At 31.7% G+C, this 19,897-nt stretch overlaps 1 protein-coding gene across 1 annotated transcript; it reads left to right on the plus strand.

The window, feature by feature from the left end:
• The first annotated feature begins 3,269 nt into the window (after positions 1–3,269).
• LOC111919058 (uncharacterized) lies at positions 3,270–4,270 on the plus strand. The gene has a single exon (XM_023914665.3). The coding sequence runs from the start codon at positions 3,432–3,434 to the stop codon at positions 4,092–4,094; it is 663 nt and encodes a 220-aa protein (XP_023770433.1). The 5' UTR covers positions 3,270–3,431; the 3' UTR covers positions 4,095–4,270.
• Positions 4,271–19,897: the final 15,627 nt, after the last annotated feature.

Below are 19,897 nucleotides of genomic sequence, written 5' to 3' on the forward strand. Positions count from 1 at the left end.
AATGAAAGTTGTAGATCTCGTCGATAGCTTTCTGGAGATATAAAGAATGTCCAAAACGGATTTAGTATAAAGAAGTTGCGCAATTTTGAAAATATGAGAAACGGCACACACACGCACGTCGCGTATAACTTGCGTCCGAAGCTAGCCACGCTGCCCCACCACAATCAGGACACATGTCTGCTAACCGGTGGACCACCTTCAGCCTAGTGCACATCACACAAGCCTAGGGTGCGCGGTGCGCATCATTTTTTTCACCTGTAAGCTCCCGTTTGATAGTTTCCGTTTGGGAAAGTTTTCTGACTGGGAAAGAAACCATGCTGTTTGATTGTACATCTGATTGACTGTGTTGAATGATGAAAAAAAGTAATAATTCAATAAAAAATAAATTAAAAAAAAGTTATTTTAAAAAATTAATAATCCAATAAAGAAAGAAAGATGCGGGGTTTGATGTATAATTGTTTTTCCAACCCATTCAGCCAGAAAGATATGATTTTGGGTCTTTCAGGGAAAGACCACTTCTTTTGTGCAAATCAAACAGTTTTTCCGGTCCATACAGTCAGAAAGATCTATTTGGACCTGGAAAGATGCGTATTAAACGGGGCCTAAATATTCCGCTTCGTATATGCTTTCACCTCTACACCCCTACACACTTTCTTTGTCGAGCAATCTTAACTTTTGAGCCATTTTTCTCTCGAGCAATCTTACCTTTAAACCATTTTTTTGTTTTTTATTTTTTTTTTAATTTCTTTGCATATACTTGAAGATACTAGCGTTTTTGTTTTTTTTTTTCTTTTTTTGTCTTTTTTTTTGTTTTTTATGGTTTTTTTATTTTTAAAATAAATATCGGTTCAAGTTTTTATTGTTTAACAATTATAAAATTTTAAGAATCATAATATTTGCCATTTATACTATTTTGAATCATAAAATTTTGAATCAAATTATTTTGAATCAAATCATTTTTGAATCATATGATTTTGGATCAAATAATATATGCAATTAAATATAGTTTTTGTTAAAAAAAAATATGGATCATTATATATATTGAATCATTTAATTTTGAAACATAAAATGTATAACTAAGGATTATAAAATATTTTAATCTAGATATTTTTAGATTATAACAAACTAAAGATTATAAAGAAGTTGAGTCAAAAGTTTTTTGAATCATAAGTATTTTAAATAATTACATTTTGGATCACATTATGTTCAATATCTTTTTAAAAACTAATATTTCTTAAAATTAAAAATAAACATTTCAAAAACTTTTTTCTTAATTTTTTTTTTACAAAGTAACTAGTATATTTAGTAAGAGTATCACTTAAACTTTTATAATTTTTAAAATTCTTTTTCTGGGTTTTTTATAAAAAAAAATTAACAAATAATTTTTTTTTCAAATTTTCATGATTGTGCTAATTTTATAAAGAATTAAATTTTAAGAACTTTAGTTTTTTCAGTTTTTATTTTTCAAAGAAATACAAAAATTATAGTCAAAAAACGAAATATGAAAAAAAAAAAAAAAAAGAGTACTCACTAAATGAGAGTTTGATATATAACAGAGAAATTAAGCCCAAGGAGGGAGGGGCTTAAATGAAACACACATTTGGGGTTGAAATTTACCTTTTTTTTCCTTTTATATATTTAACTTTCAAACAATTAACATTTACCGAAAATACCAAAATCTCTCATATTATTACAAAAACATCATATTATCTTGCGAGATTTTGACAATAAATAAAATTAAATAGTAACCTTTCATTTTTTCAATCTTACAACAATGATTTGTCATCAAAGTTTCACTTATATATATATATATATATATATATATATATATATATATATATATATATATATATATATATATATATATATATATATATATATATAGGTTTAGAGAATATATGGCTGTCATGTACCTAATGTTAAATATAAAACCATAAAAAAAACTACACGGTTTTAACAGAATGCAATCAAATCTCTCGTCCATATTTCTTGTGTCATCTCTTAGAGCTTATGCTAAGCTTTTTATATATTTTTATGGAATTATATAAGTTTAATATTGCACCACAAACCATGTATAAAAATATTATACCAACTACTTATAGGTCTCCAAATTGAAATTTAATAAAGAAAACTATATTGAAAGATTAAAATTGTTCATTAAAAAACTCACTAAAACTCTTTCCATAAGTCACCATAGAAAAATCGTACAAGCATACATAAGATAGGTGTTGAAGGAGTTATGAAACCTACTAGAGGTCTAATAAAAAAACACATTCGAAATAGATAGATATTTGAAATGAATCATGAAATCAAATATAATATGAGTTCAAAGACAATAGGAATAAGCTAACAATGAAATAAAAATGTGTTTTTTAATCAAAATAAAGTTAGTTGTGATGGTTCTATACCTAACATTACATACATGACAGCCACATATTCACTTTTTTCATATATATATATATATATATATATATATATATATATATATATATATATATATATATATATATATATATATATATATATATATATATATATATATATATATATATATATATATATATATATATATATATATATATAAAGCAGGGGTTTTGCAACGATAAGATGAGAGCTAAAAAGAACAAAACCACTTAATCTCTAATACTAATTGACATGACAAGGTCTATAGAATAAAGACTAGTAAATGTGGAATAGTAAACAAGTAAATGAATAAGAACTAGAATATGAATAAGAATATAATGAGAAATATCTCTTGTATTGATGAAATGAATGGATCGAGTTCTATCCCTAAAAGCAACTACACTAATTTACAGACAACCAAAGCAACCGATATTTTTATAATGTGTGTTTGGAAAGAACAAACAGAACATTAAAAGGTAAATTAGTATCAGTACATTTTAGAATTCAACTCATACATAATATGCACACGGTTGAAAACATATGATGACCCTAAAAACTACATTGTATTACAAAGGTTGAACTTAATTAACAGATGTTCCGTTATCAAATCTGGTTTATTTTAGGTTGCTTGACATGACATTGCTGTGCGGCTTTTACTTCGGAGTTTTCACCTCTTCGGACCTTGCTATTTAACTGTACATGAGAAGATAATAATAGCAATAGTAATACCAAACACTAATTATTCTAAAATGGTTTTTATTGGAAATCTTTTTCTATAGTGACTTCAAAAGAATATAAAAACTTTGTGGTTTGATAGCTTTTGTACTTAAAGATGGAATTTTGGATAATGCAACTTTCTTTGCTATAAATACCACGCCCCCACCACCTAATCTTCTTCACTCAAATACCAAAAACAAAAACACTCTCAAATGATCGAAGTTCTTAATCCTTCAGCGATCTAATCACAAGTCAAAAGAGGTAGTAGGCTAACAAACAAAGAACACTCCATCTCGAGTTTCAATTGGAAAATGAATTCTATCGATTTGAAATTTGAAAAGACCAACGCCATGTTCCGATTCCGAAGGTTTCAAAGTCTCACGAATCTATTTCGATTCATGGAGATGTTTGTTTTCTTTGTGTTAGCTTCAAAGTTATCTTGTCAACTTCCGTTCGCCATTAGAGTCTCCGTTGAGCATTTCAGGGGAGTTTCCTTCGCTTTTTTTAGCCCGAGGTTTGTTTTTGTGATTGGAAACGTGATTATCTTAATTCTATTATTCAAATCTAAAGTTACTGAAAATGGAGATCTCAACGGAAATATCGATGTTTACGATGAGTATGTTAAGAGATGCGAGAAGAACGTAGTAAACCCCGGTAACATTTTAACTGTAGCTACTACTGAAATTGTTCCGAGTGAAGAGAAGAAGATTTGCAGGAGTCAATCGGAGAAACTTATGATCGTGAATAGAAAGGACAATCAAACTCACCGGGAATTAAGACGCTCGGTGACGGAGAGAAACATGTCGAAGAAGATTGATCGTGGTGGCTGTGTGACTGTGGTAGAGGAGAAGAGTTGCGCAGCGGATGAATTGAGTGGCGAAGAGTTCCGGCGGACGGTGGAGGCATTTATTGCGAGGCAGCAACAATCGCTTCGTGATGAAGAGTTGACTCAGCTAGCATATATCGGTGCATAAAGTGACAGTTCTTTTTCTTCTTTAGAGAAAAACTAAATTTTAGTTTAAAAGAAAATAGAGAATATCTTGCTTGTTATCCTTTTACTGGTTAACTGAAATTGTATATTATGTTTATCTATTTATAAATCTTTTTATAAAGGAAGTCAGTTAAAATAAATTATATGTTAATTTTGAAACTCTCAAACTTTTTGTTTTACTTAAATGATTATTTGATTAAGAATTTTGTATATATAAAAAGCATTTGGAATGTTTTTTATATATATACATAGGTTAATTTTCAAAAAAAAAAAAAAAGTTAAATATGAAGGTCTAAATAATTGAGAACTTTGAATTTATAAGAAAATAAGAAAAATAATAAATTGTTAAAATTGAAATGTTTTTTAACATTTAAATTTAAATAAATTAACAAAATAAATTAATAAACTTTAAATTAAAATTTTTGAAATTAAAAGGTAAGCTTATTAATAAAATTGATATTCATTTATTACTATATTTATTGTAATTATTATACTAAAAAATATTATATGGAATTTAATAAAATAGGAAAACTCATAAATGACATTTGAAATATATATATATATATATATATATATATATATATATATATATATATATATATATATATATATATATATATATATATATATATATATATCCCAAATTGACATTTGTCAAATTGAATAAGAGAATTGTGATATGACAAAAAAAAAAGTTCTTTATTTATTAAGGAGGATATAGGATTAGGTTCATGTGAGACCATTATATTTTGTGAAACGGGAAGATGAATCCTAGTCATTCATTTTGTAGATAAAAGAAAACATTTTTAAAATGCAAAATAATTGAAAATATTTTTTTGAAATATTATTTTCATCATTTTTATCCAAAAATAAATATAAAAAATTACTCTTATTTTTAAAATATCTATGAAATATTCTACTACAGTATTAGAATATTCGAATATTTTATATATCTGACAAATTTAATAGAATACTAGAATATTCTAACATTCTAAAAATCATAATAGAATATTGACAATGTAATATTCTGTTAGAATATTTTATATATTTTTCAAAAAAAAAAGGTAATTTTTATTTATTTTTTATTTTTTTAGATAAATAAAATGACGAAAATAATAATGAAAAAATAATTTTCGGATTGTTCCTTTTATTTTACATTTTAAATTTATTTTTAGATTGCGTCTCACGATCTCACAAAATTAACATGGTCTCAAATGATCTTATACATGTGTGTACTCCGCATAAACTCGTACATATATTAGAGTACAAAGTATGAAGTCTTTTAGCTCACATATTAATTCTAGTTACATAAAATGACATGATGATACTAAAATCACTAACCTTGAATTCATAATTGACCAGTAAGAAAGCATTTTTGAACAAAGCATTTTTGAACATCAACGTTTTAAACTTTAATGTAACTTTCTACAAATGATATTAAATATATTTTAAAATAATAAAAACTTACAAAAGTATAAAGAAATTGTTTTTACATATAGTCTATGTCGTTATTAGTTGATATTCTATATTTTGATTATGATTATTAGAGTATTCATGTCATTAAATATTATTGCAGATTGCAAATTCCATACCAGATTTTCTTTGGATGGTACATTTATATCCCATTGGCATGATCAAGACTCAAGAGTAAAGTATATTCTAAATATAGTAAAAATCATTACAAAGGAAAACAAAAGGTTCCCCACATGTGAAATATAGTAAGAACCAATTGTGAAACTCATTTATTACATGAATTAAATTTTTTTAAAAAAAATTAAATATAAATATCAAAATATTTAAGAACTTTGAATTTATAAGAAAATAAGAAAAATAATGATTTTATTATAATGGAAATATTTTTTATCTTTTAAATTTATACAAATAATTTAAATAAAAAACAAAAAAACTAATAAATTTTAATTTTATGAATTTTGAAATTAAAAGGTATGTTTCTTAATGAAATTAATATCCATTTATTACTACATTTATTGCAATTATTACATTAAAATATTATGTGGAACTTAATAAAATAAAAATAAAATAAAATAAAATAAAACTTATAAAATGACATATAAAAAATAAAATTAATTCAAAATAACCATAAAATAACATTTAACAAATTGAATGAGAATATGACATGTGTTAAAAAAAACTTTATTTATTAAAGAGGATATTCACATACTAAGGAAAACAAATTCACTATATACAGAACTTAAAATCTTCAAAAGTCTCCTTATGCCTTATTTTTGCCACCGATCTATCTTCAACAACCTTTATCATTCAAGACATTTAATTCATAAAATGTTGCAAAAGTCACTTCATTTTGAATTTTGAATGTCAAACATCATATTATTCAAACCCAAAATTTCTCATCTTTTTGGCTTCCTTCTAGCAAACGAAAAAAATAATAAATACAGATATTCTGGAAAAGTAACCATCGAAGAATTTTGAATGGCACCAGAAATTGCTGATCAATTACAGATTACAACTTAAAATATAGTGGTTTAACTTCAAAATGTAGAAACTCAAAATTAACCTACCCAGTATTCAGGTGGGCACATTTTTGAAGTCATGCTCATACAGTCTGCACCAGTATCATGAACTACAAGCCAAGAACCCTGTAAAGATGAACTTTCTATATAACCATGATCATTAAATCAATAATCTGAAACGGATTATGAAAAATAAATATAATAATAAAAAGTAATGGTGGAAGAGAGTACAATGGTTGGAGCAGGAAGGACCCGATTAAATTGGCATTTTTGAAAACTTCTTGATATATCGACATCAAAAGTTTAAACCACAAAATCATGTGGTGGAAGCGAAACCAACATTCATATAGATTATACTCAACTAGGTAAGTTATATATGTTTTTGTTAGTTAATATAGAAAGTATAACTTAATTACATAAATTTACGCTTAATTACCTTATCGATTACTAACATTTTACAAATATCTCACATTTATTTTTTCCATCCGTTTTCCAAAGTGTGTCATACTCTCGTATATTTTTTTAAAAACAAATATTGAAGCAGCATTTTGTCAAGATGGAAACTCGATGTTGTTTTCTTTACTTAATGGAAGTTGTAATACTTATATGTGGTTGTTTTTATTAATTCTTACTTGATGAATGAACCACTTAATAGAGAAAATCAGGTAAAGAAAATTTTCCACGTCAAGTCCTAATTACTTCTTAAAAATTGCCAACAAAACTTTCTATAGAGGCTAGGACTGAAAAGCTCAGCCACGCTACCATCGATCACTATAAAGTTCTTTGTGCGGTATGTTATTACACTCTTGACACGATTAACAAGACAACAAGTATTCGCAATCAGCGACCTACCAGGTGTGATAATAAGATTAAGGTTTTGAGACAAAACCAGCTTCCGAACCTTAAGCAAATCAAACATAAACACAATTTTTCTGCTGAATTTTGAAGATTAACAATAACCCAATAGTGATTAATTCTATGCATATATAAATATAATTCTTACTGTGTCAAGGAGATTTTGTGGTGTAGGATGAGCGATACCAGTATAGTAATTATTGATCCCAAAATCACATCTAATATCTAAATAATTAATATTAAACCCTTGTGCTTGAATTTCGTCTATAAACTTCATCATACACTACTACAAACTGGCAAATAGATTACTCTTAATAGAATACAGTTGCATAAGAATTCGAATCATATTAGAGATAGAGTACTGTTCACAAAAAACAAGTCGTACAAAATCAAATAGAATATTGTTTTCATAACCAATAGGACTCTATTTACATACAAAAAATAGAGTTATTTTAAAAATACACATAAATAACACCACTAGACCTATTATAATAACCATTGTATCATTTTTTTTTTTTTGACAATTAAAGATTTTTTTAAGAAGATCAAAATAGCTGGAATGCACCATTTTTTTCTCTCCCACCCGTGTTGATACGGATATTTATTAGTTTTATAATCAATAACACCTTTATGAGTATACCGAGGGTTTATATGCCAAAGGTACTCATAAATTTTATTAAATCATAAATTTCTTTTCAATAGACATACAGAAAAATGAGTGTGACTTCCAGTTGCTCCACGATCAAAATTTTGACGAATACCCTACCAATTTTCGAAAAACTAGTACCCTATGATCCATTAGATCATGGTAGGAGCAATTTTAGGCGCGTATTTTTCACCGCTATATTCAATTTTAGGGTTTAAGGCTTGAGAATGCAGTTGACGAGGAGACCATAGATATCAAACAAAATTTTGTTAGAACATCGAAGAGCAAACCACTATGACGAAAGCAGAGAGCAGTCCAATTGTATTGTGAGAACATTTATCACACCCCAAAACCTGAACGGAGGAAACATTCCGGGGCGGAGGACGTCATGTACAGTATCACAACAATGCATAATAGTAAACAAGCAACAACATCATCTATTGCATTAATAATATAATTTAATACAATTGTTTTGTAAAATTTATAAGACACCAAAAATATGAATCAAAATAAGAGACGAGTCTTGAACGTGCTCCATCTTCTCAAAACCTGGCATCGGTACCTGTCTATTGATGACCTGAGAATACAAGTTATTTTGAAAGCGTAGATCAGAATTAAAGCTGGTGAGTTCATCAGTATTTTAGTGTCATTGCTTGTATGATAGTGTTTGTAGTACATATTTGTAAATGTTTGTAAATGGTTGTATCTCCTAGAAAATCCTATATTTTCTACTAAAAGCAGCCTTCTACCAAGGCCCGAATGTTCTGTATGTTGTTTGTTTGTAAAAGGGTGTAATTTTCGCAAAAGATAGACTATCATTTGCCTGAAATATAGTTTACATTACCATTTATGTGAGAATATCACAATTTGAATGTAATGGGAAAATAATAATGATGTACTTGTAGTATTGTATGTAAGTAACTACCAATGTACTAACTACCTTAAACCAGTTTGTTAATTAAGTTAGAATGTGATATGATTGTAACCATACTTAATCAACTAGTGTAACACGACGCTCGAAGACGTCGAAATGGTATGACATTAGTCACCTGTAGACCTGCAGGTCCCACTATAGCTAGCAGCAAGGTGTAGGATAGTCAATCCCGTATAGATCTATACACCAACTCACGCTCTCCCTCCAAGAGACTCTGGTTGCAAAACGTGACACAAAAATTGATTTCCATGCCATAAAGTAGTGGCTCACATTAATGTTATAGTGTTCTAGTGTTTATATAGTATGTTCTAGTGTTTGTATGTTCTATGTGTACTTGTGTAGTGTATGTTCTCTTGGTTTCTCATCATAGTATGTTCTCTTGTATAGTGTAGTGTATTGTATGATCTCTTAGTTTCTCATCATAGTATGTTCTTTCTGTTTTCTCAAGATAGTATGTTTGTATCGACTCATGAATGAACTGACTCTTGTATGTTTCATTGTTCTAGTAATGGTAAGTAGTGACTTCCTAAACTATACCTATTATAGTTTACTAGTAAAGTTGTTTGTATGAATGAACGTGTTTGAACACCTTTGTTACCCAAAGGTATTGAATTGAATGTAGAACTTTAATATCTATATACATACACATAATATATAACCAAGATTCAAACAACCTTCGGACAAACAACCTATACCCTAAGTCCACAACCAAACAAGGAACAGGAAGTAAGGTGAGCTATCAGTCCTGAGTCCTTTCAATCCTACTTATATAACTATATTTATATAGACATGATTTTGAAAAAATATAAGTTTGAAAGAGTTTAATAAGGAGTTTTGCATATAAAAGGGTTTGTAAAACGATTTGAAGCAATTTGTTTGAAAGTATAGTTTGAAGTATAAGAAATATGTCTGTTTGATAGTTATTAATCACCTGTGATTGATATAATAACTATAATGTTTCTACTTGTATTCCCCCCCGATAAAAGCATTTAAAATCATTTAAAAGATCAGTTAAGGGGTATGAACTCACCTGCAGTGAGTGATAGGAATGAAAGATCGGTTTGTAGGATGCTAAGTGTCAAGTGAAGACTTGAGCACAACGGATCCTAATAAGCATATAATGACACATATATGTATATGATTAGTGTTTGAATAACTAATCATGCAAGTAAAGACACCCTAGGACATATAAAACACTTAGATTCAAGTGCTAGAAGTACCAAGGGTTGCATATGATGGGTGTATGGCCACACCTTGGAGTGTACGGCCAAAATGGTGTGTTTCATGGGTGTGTACGGCCAGAGTGTACGGCCCGAGTGGGTGTGCGACTGCACACTCATGGTGAAACATGCACATGAGTCCTTTTAAGCATCTTGGAAGTGTGTCTTGACCAATACTTAGCCTTAATGGAAGTTTGATGCTATTTTGGGCCTTAAAAAGGGTGTGTACGACCACACAAGGAGTGTACGGTCGTACACCCTTGATATTCATGTAAAAATGGTCAAAAGTGTATTCCAAGGTTCTATCATGCATCCCTAAGTGTTCTTGATCAAGTGCTAGCATAAAACATGAGTTTTGAGGCCATTATGCACTAAGTAAAGGGGTGCACGGCCACATGGGGTGTGTACGGCCGTACACTCCTTAATGATCATGGTTTTGACAAATTCTAAGGAGTAAAGCTAGTAAGTAACAAGCATGAGGAGTGGTACTTACAATATAGAAGCCTTTAGGGGTGTTTGAGGTCCAAAAACTTAGTAGGTGTTCTTGGTGTTCTTGAAGAACACTTGAAGATCTAAACAAAATGAGTAATTTCATGGATGAAATGATAGATCCTTACTAGATAGTGTAATGAATCATCAAATCAAAGGAAGAAACACTTACAACTTGAAGATCTAGACGAGAAATTGGATGATACTTGAGAGAGAAGTCGATTTCTTGGCTTAGAAGTGTGAAAAGAGGTAAATGAAGGCTAAGTCTCTCATTTATACATGAGAGTGTACGGTTAGGATGTGTGTACGGCCGTACACCCATGTGTGCGGCCGCACACACCTCATGAAGGGGTGTTTGGCTCATTTAAAAGGTGTTGAACTCAAATACACTCATCCCTAGCCTCATACCTTGGTTATACTAGGTTTAGAACACTCAATTTGACTCTAAACAATGCTAGAAGATAGCAAAAACGAGTCTGGCCTTGATTGATTTGAATAAGTGTACTAGATAGAAATTTTGGGTTGTCACAACATTTCACAGGTAATTCTTCTAATTGTCTTTTTCCCCTATTTCATGAACGAAACCCAAGATACAAGCACAAATTAGTGTAATAGTATCAAACTTTTTCAAGTTCTTTTCTTTCCTGGTTTCTGTACATATAACAATTTGTAACTCCTCACTTTCAAGTAGAGCTTTAGTATTTTTTTACAGGAAATATAACTGATAATTGGTATTCTGGTTCAACCCGAAAGACTTCAAAGAAGGATTAGAATGTGTTATTTTTTATCAGGGCTCGATAAAGGAGAAAAAACTCGAATTCTACCAAAATGTAGCCATGGATTTCGTGTTGAATGTATTGATATGTGGTTTCTTTCACATTTGACTTATCCGATTTGCAGAAACCATGTTTCCGATAAGATTGAAATTTCAGTCAATCATTTGCTTGAAATTCGTCACACACGAGAAGAATCAACAGAAAATGCGGATTCATAAACTTTCCCAACAAATATCTTGTTTTGGGGAGATGAAACTGAAGTTAGCACGTTGACTTCTCAATTTGAAGAAGCTAACAATCATCATCAAACACCTATTTCAACTTTTGAACCATCTTCTTCTTCACCATAATACACATTAACAATAACTTCCATAATATGTATATCTGAAATTATGTTACCTGGTTTTGTAGGCATACAATGGATAACCACAATGAAAAAAAAAGTGTGACACTGATATGTGGAAACCCAAAAAACAAAGTGGATTTGGAAATTAAACTTGACGAGCTAGGCCAAAATATTGTAGCGCCCCAATCTCAGTTTAGCAATTATTGTGGAGTCATGGTAAGGACGAGGATTTTTATCCTCATATTTCGTTGGGATGAAGTTCCTAAGGCTAAAATCGATGAATTGTGGTTAAACATTAAGGTATTTGTGTGAGCCTATTAATTGTACTTTCATTTAATTCATTCATTCATTCATATATATATATATATATATATATATATATATATATATATATATATATATATATATATATATATTGTACTTTATTGTAAAAACAAGAAAAACATTGGAATATAGAAGATGATAGGCACAAAAAGCAGGTACTAAAAATTTGCAATCAGTCATGGAAGGCTTACAAGAGAAGGCTTGTTAAAGAATACCTAAAGAAGGGTAGAAATCTAGTACCTAAATATACATACCTAGACGAGCCTACATGAAACACTTTTGTTCAACTTAAAACATCATCGGGCTTCCATGTTTAGCTCACTTTACCCCTCTTTATATGATAATAGTATATTGCAATGTTTCTAATTCTGCTACTTACTTCTTTCAAGGAAATAAGCAGCAAATCTACAGAGACTACAAAGTTGAACAAATATCCACCTCAGATAGTCAGGTATCATGGTATGAAACCTCAATGGGAAAAAGAGATGGAGTTTGGTGAATCAATGGAATTTCATAATATAAGAAGTGAACGTGCAAGGAATTTTATCCTTGCTAGGTTAAAACGTGATCCTATAGGGATATACTCGTTACCTTCTGATCTCTACTCATTGACATCTGAATTGGTAATTTAAATATTCATTATGTAATGTTATTTTAAAACTATTTTGGATTTAATTACCATTGTAATTTTATTTGGACTAAAAGATTGAAAAAGATACCCAATTATCTCATGGAGATTGGTGAGCTGATGTGCTTACAGAGGTGTTAGGACCCGAGCACCTAGGTCATACGAGGGTTGTTAGGCATAATGTTGGCTTGAGACAATCCATGCCTAGGGTTGATAAGAAAAAAGGAAGATCCATGATAAATATAACTTGGAAGATATTAAGGATCAGATGAAGATCGAGGTTGAGGCTATGATGGAGGCCAAAATGGAGCCAAGATAAAAGAGATGAATACTCAGGTAGAAGAGATGAAAACATATATGCAACTGTTTCGCTCAAAGAATGAAGGCATACACATTACCAGCCCGGTGTTCAAGAAAAATAGTTTCGTCTCAACAGTATCATATGAGTTGGATGGGATAAAGGTAATCATGTGTTTTTTTTCTTATATACAAGATATTTGATCATATATTAACATATACATTATATTTTTGCAAACTCCTACTACTTGTGAGTTAGTGATACCATATGGCGTGAAGAACCAGAAATGTGCAAAAGGGATGGTCTTTCCATATGGGAATGGACAAATATATTCAGTTCCTTTAAATGCAAATCATTTGAGGGTATCAATAGACAAGATCTATAATCAATATGATTATATCCCTCCTTCTGTCTCGATCGAAGAAGCGAGTAAGTTGTATGAGGTGCTTCATGGTATTGTTCAATGGCCAAGGAATGCAATTAAGATCATTTAGGTACATAGAATTATCATTAGTTTTGTTTAGTATTAGAGTAATAAATAGTTGTGCATACATCTAACTTGTTAACAATCCTCACAGTTTAAGCCAAATGTTGAACAAGATAAAAGATGTTCCTCTCTACAGGTAGTTGTTGACCCGATAATTTCTCTAACCTTATTATTATTATTATTATTATTATTATTATTATTATTATTATTATATATATATATATATATATATATATATATATATAAGCTCTTAAGAAAATGAATAGTGAACTTGTCATTTTTTTGGCAGAATTGGTCCTTGTATTATTGTTGGGCTTCAAAGTCAGGAATAGTAAATTTGAATGTTTTTTGGCAACTTTGATCTTCATTCTTTACCCATTTTGACACTTTTGGTCCTTGCAATCAATATTTTTACACTTTTTAGGAAGATTTTAATATTTATATTTTGGCCACAAAACTTTAACGGTTTGACAACTTTGATCCCTTTTCTAAAAAGTTGCTAATTCCTACCCCCTTTAATTCTTTAGCCATTTTGACACTTCTGGTCCTTGCAGTCAAAACTTTTACATTTTTTTCATAAAAACATGAAAAAAAACGGTCCAAGGCAAAGCCCGGGCTTTTCATCATTGCACTTTCTACGTCTATCATATTTATCGATTCGGAAACAACATTGAAAGCTTCTGGCCCCCGTGTAGAGGGGGTAACCTTTCTAGTTAGTTATTATATGTATATGTTAAATTGTACCAATATATCATAATCAAACAAATTTTTAATGTTCATACATAAACAAAGCAACCTCGCATAACCAAGAGTGTGCCAATAATCTCGACGGGTGTTATGAAGAAGACCAAGCCAGCAAAGGAAAGTTTGATACCACATACTTCTAATAAGAAAGTCGAACTAGAAAAAATGCCCCTGGTCATGAAAAGAATGTATAGACGTTTAATGAATTGTGAAGCTCGTGATGATGCGATTTATGTTGAAGCCAAACCCAGGATCCTTGGAGCTTAGAAAATTGAAACTTACTTTTACCCCGAGGAGATTTTACGTCTGTTGAATAAACAATGGCTTGATATCAGTGTTATAACTTGGTTTTAAATGTAAGTAAAAACTACAATGTTTAAATTATTTTCGTTTATAGTATTTACATGTTTAATGTATATTTTCTGGTTTGTAGCATGTTACATGCAATGCCTGAAACACGTGATGGGAATAAAGTGAACAAATATGCTTTCATTTCCCCGAGTGAGATTCAGGCAACGATATACGAGTCAAATGGTGAGGGTGTTGTAAGTTACATTGTTGATGCAATGTGCTTCCATAAAGACAAACAACTTTTTTTGCACCCTATTGGCAAGGGTATTGAATCTTACTGATTTAATTTTTATTGACTTTATTTCTTTATTGTGTATACTAAAATGTATTAACATTACTAGATTGCATTGGATGCAGCTAGTAATCTGCCCTAACCAAGGCATAGGGTATATCTTGGAGTCCCAATAAAATCCGGATGAGACGCCCGTGGAGAACTACATAGTCGTGAAATATGTCGAAGAGTAAGAAATCTTTTTTTATTTCCGACCGTTATTTCTTTCTATGGCTTTTTTAATTTTTTTTCTAATCTTCATTTTAGGGTTGTTGTAAGGCTTAAGGAAGATATTGACACAACACATCCAATGAATTGGATACTTGTCAAGGTAAAATTACTTCATGGGGTAACCTGCTTCTTGTTAATTTTTTTTTAATAAAACCTAATACCTAGAACACATAACTTGTTCCATCATCAGATCAAAACCCTAGGTTCAAAGTAAAAGTTCACTAATCCTTTATTGTTCATATTTGTAGTGCAACCAACAACCATCACGACTTCATGTCATTTAGAAAACATTTCAACTCCGCGAATGTTCTACCAGATTTGGAGTGGGCCTATTGAAAAAATCTCGGATATGATTATTTTCATATTTTTGTTATTGTAGTACAAAGATACATGGCAAGGTATGCACGAAATATAAAAAGAGATGTAAAGAGGGGTTCTTTTTACCTCTGGATTATTAACTTCATATATAGGTAATCAACTATACACAATTAGTTACTCTCTTTTGATTGTATATACACCCTAATTAACTCCATAATGTCCGTATTTAGAATTAGAATATACCATATCCTTAGAGTCAAATTTACTGATTGAAATATACACTTTTTTACCTTTCTTTTTGGTTCGCCCTAGCTCCTTAAAACAATAATTACCTGTTGTGCATGAATATGAGAGACCGTTGGTTACACATATATAACCTTAAATAACCTTAATCCTTTTCCTTATACATATAATAATGGTGTCATATCTCATATGCATGAGTTAGCAATTTACTTTCATTGATTTGTCTATTATGGTATTCTATACTTCAATATAATTAAATATCTTCAAGTTACTGTATTGTACTTTCAAAAATCTCCCAAACTATAGCAATATCATCAAAATACCAAGGAATTTTCACTATTATAGTTGGGTGGACCTTTCAAATGATAATATCCAAATCTTGAAATGCGTTAAAATGCTGTAAAATCTTTGAAGTTGTTATTGACTTTAACATCATGTCCGATAAATGAACTCAATCCCTCCAAAGCCGCCTCATAAACCTCAACGTTTCTAGTTATCTGAGGCTTACTGCAAAGAAAAAATGGCATCTCAGGCTTACTGTAACTAAAAAAAGCATTCCTTTAACATGCTTCATGGCTTCTTGAACCTTAACACCCTCACACTACAGATACCCATCGTCTTTCTTGGTAAAAGAATGCTGAAATTTCTCGGTTTCTAAAGGCTTTTGCGAATTAATTGCTCTGATAGTGAATGCTTTGGAATTGGAATTGAAAGAGATTTGGGTTCTGGGTGTGATCTGCTTTGAAGAATACGTTCGGGTTTTAGGCAGAAGGGAGTCGTTGAAATTGTGTATATACCGGTATATAAGAAAGAATCTTTATCACTTAGAGATATACATGGAATTGATAATATTTTTTCAACTAATATGAGATATTCCCGATTTTTAGGCATAGGTTTTTTTTCTTTTTTTATTGGAAGCGTGATTATGTTGAAAGTTAATCTAGACTAAGGTTATTATGGTAATTATGTTAGAATTCTTGAAAATATGGCAGTTATAATTAGTTGGTAGGTAAAGTTTGTTAATTGGTAGCTATGGCAGTTATCTCAACTGCCAAATATTGAACGGGTACAATAGTTCATCAAGAATTGCAATGTTTCATGTTCTGTCTCCATAAATATGTGTATGTTAAGAAATCGTTTTGCACACACACCTTTAGGGCATCCACACTGCATTGAACTCTATAGAGTTCAATGGAGTGCCACGTCATCATTCACTATTCCATACAACTTTTTTTATTTTTATCCCACAATGCGAACATATTAAAAAATATTTATTTAAAGATTTAAATGTAACATCCAAAATTTCAAAACAATTAAAACTTTTCAAAATCACCCATTTTATTAACATCGTTACAAAAAGGTTTTCAATACATTATTAAACAGAGTAATTTCCCAGGTTCATATCATAAAACACCAACGCGAGGAACGGTACAATCACGCCCTTGCCTTGCCACAGACTCTTGAGAACCTGAAACATAAAACCACAACTGTAAGCCCGAAAGCTTAGTGAGATACCCCCAGAATACCAACCACATATACGCCTTCCGGCCCATAACATATCGCCTTCCGGCCCATAACATATTGCCTTCCGGCCCATAAGCATAAAATGCATATATAACATAACAAATAATCATATAGCAGTTCATAGACAACAATCGATCAACAGATCACATATCATAGCATTACTCTAAACAAGATACCGGTCTAGCCGGTCACTAGCATAACATTACCCTATGAATCAGTCAACATACTAAATGCATACATACGCCTTTCCAGGCCAAGACCTTCCGGTCCACATAGCAATGCCTTCCGGCCCATGACATGTAATGACAACTACCCGGATTTCCATCCGGTAAAAAGGGTCGGCCTTGGTGCCATAAACCCTAGCGATATAGTGAGGATAACTCACCTCGAAACTGCCGACTGAACAGATAGCTCAAGCTGCTCCGATCACTGATACGATCTCCACCTCTGGACAGTCACCAATGCACTGAACTCAAACAATAACAACAATTACCAAAATACCCCTGGAACCACTGGTAAATCCTTGGTCAAAGACAAGGTCAAAGTCAACCCCTGACTGACCCTACTCGCCGAGTCCCCATACTCAGAACTTCACTCAACCCGCGATCTAACTCGCCGAGTCACCCCAAGACTCGCCGAGTTCAACGACTCTGAGTCCACTCGCCCTTAACTCACCGATTCCTTAAGACACCCTTTCTACACGTCGAGAATCCCCATTTTACTCGACGAGTTCCTCCTGGAAAAATCGCGGGGCCACCCCGACTCAACTCGCCGAGTCTGAAGAACAACTCGACGAGTCCCAGTAAATCTTCAAGCTACTCGCCGAGTCTGAAGAACAACTCGGCGAGTCCATGCCATGCAGGCGAGCAACTGCTTCCTAAATTACATATGGTCCCGAGATATATAATCAAGGGACTTTCTGGACTTCTAAACATCTTATTACTGGGGTATAAACGTCTGGGTAATAACATAATAACCCATCTAATCACTAAGTGGGTTTCATAAACCCTAGATTCGTATACACATCAAAATAACAGAAATGGTCCGAGTGTTACCTGAAAACGCACTCTCTGTGTCCCCCAAACCTCAGGACTCGATCCTCTTTGATATTCCTTTGGCCAAATTCCTCTTCTTCTTGCCTAACAAGTTCCTCCAAGTTCCAATAGCTTTCTCTCCTGCTCTAGACGTCCACAACGATTAGGGTTCTTCTCAATCGACCAAAAGACGGACCATGACGGCCTAAGAGGCGTTATATACAATCCAAAACCGAACGGTTAGGGTTTCTGCTGAACAGCGTCGACTCGCCGAGTCCATATTTGGACTCGTCGAGTCCAGTCGCGAACCCGCGACCAAGTCTGCGATCCTACTCGGCGAGTCTATGCTCCAACTCGCCGAGTCCCCTCTTAAATCACCCCAAAAACACAATTATTACAATACTTGAAATTCCGGGCTGTTACATTAAAGACTTTCATTTTTCCCATTGAAGAGTTCAATGACCATTGAACTCCAAATTCATTGAATGTCAAGGTGGCATTTCACAATGGTGGAGTTGTATTCATTGAATGACAAGTAGGCATAACACCTCATTCAACTCTTCCATTAAACTTCCCATTGTGGATGCTCTTATTGTAGAAAATTTCGGCAATTTTTTTATGTTTCTTAACTCCAACAGATTATAGTAACTATGTTATTCAGATCTAGAGCTGTTGAAAATGGAAATGGCTACGGATCAAAGTCGACATATACTATGAGTATGTTAAGAGAATGCAAGAACAGTGTAGTAAACACTAGTAGTATTTCGGTGGTGGTGGATGTGTCTGTGCCGGTAGTAGAAGTGGTGGTGGTGGGGTGGTGACGGTGGTTGCAATGGTGGTGATGACGATGGCAACGATTATTTTATCAAACAAAATAGATGCAAACTCTAGGTGAAAATAAACATTTACAAATTAAAATAAGGTGTTTGAGTTAAAAAAGTCAAAGATGAAAAAACATACCCAATACTCAGGTGGGCGCAACTTGAGGTTGTAAGTTGAAGCCATGATCATGCAGTATGATATGATATTAGGCCTTTGCTTCAATGGATTCGGTTCACGAAGCAGAAATTAGGTCTTTGTTTCAATAGTTTCTTTGAGGGAATAATACAACTGCACAAGACACACAATTGGTAAGATAAAACTTTTTTATTCACAAAGTCACATTCCAAAACCAAAACATACCTCACACCACAATAACCCACAGTGCATAGCATAACTAATTTGAATGACAACACCAGATTAAAATTTGAAATACATGCCTTGATTGTGAGGTCTCGAGAGAGAGGCCATGAGGATTTATTAAAAAAGTATTTTTTTTCAAATAGATTCAAAAAAAAAATCACATAATAAAACATTAATATGCATTTTGTCTTGAAGGTTTTTTATCTATAAAATTGCTAGCATTTATATAGGGCTCCTCCTAGCATTGTGGAACTTTTATTTAAATAATGTTTCCTTTAGTCATTTGTGTTACATTTGCGGGATTTAATGAGGTCCTGTAACACATGTTTTGTAGTTGATAATACAATGAGAATGTATCACTGTTGTAAGAAAAGTTGGTTGTGATCTTTGTTA

This window comes from Lactuca sativa, chromosome 7, assembly GCF_002870075.4.
Source record: "Lactuca sativa cultivar Salinas chromosome 7, Lsat_Salinas_v11, whole genome shotgun sequence".
In the NCBI taxonomy this organism is placed as follows: Eukaryota; Viridiplantae; Streptophyta; class Magnoliopsida; order Asterales; family Asteraceae; genus Lactuca; species Lactuca sativa.

What these genes read in the sequence shown, in the direction of transcription:
- LOC111919058 (XM_023914665.3), top strand. Translation starts at nt 3,432, where the DNA reads ATGAATTCTATCGATTTGAAATTTGAAAAGACCAACGCCATGTTCCGA.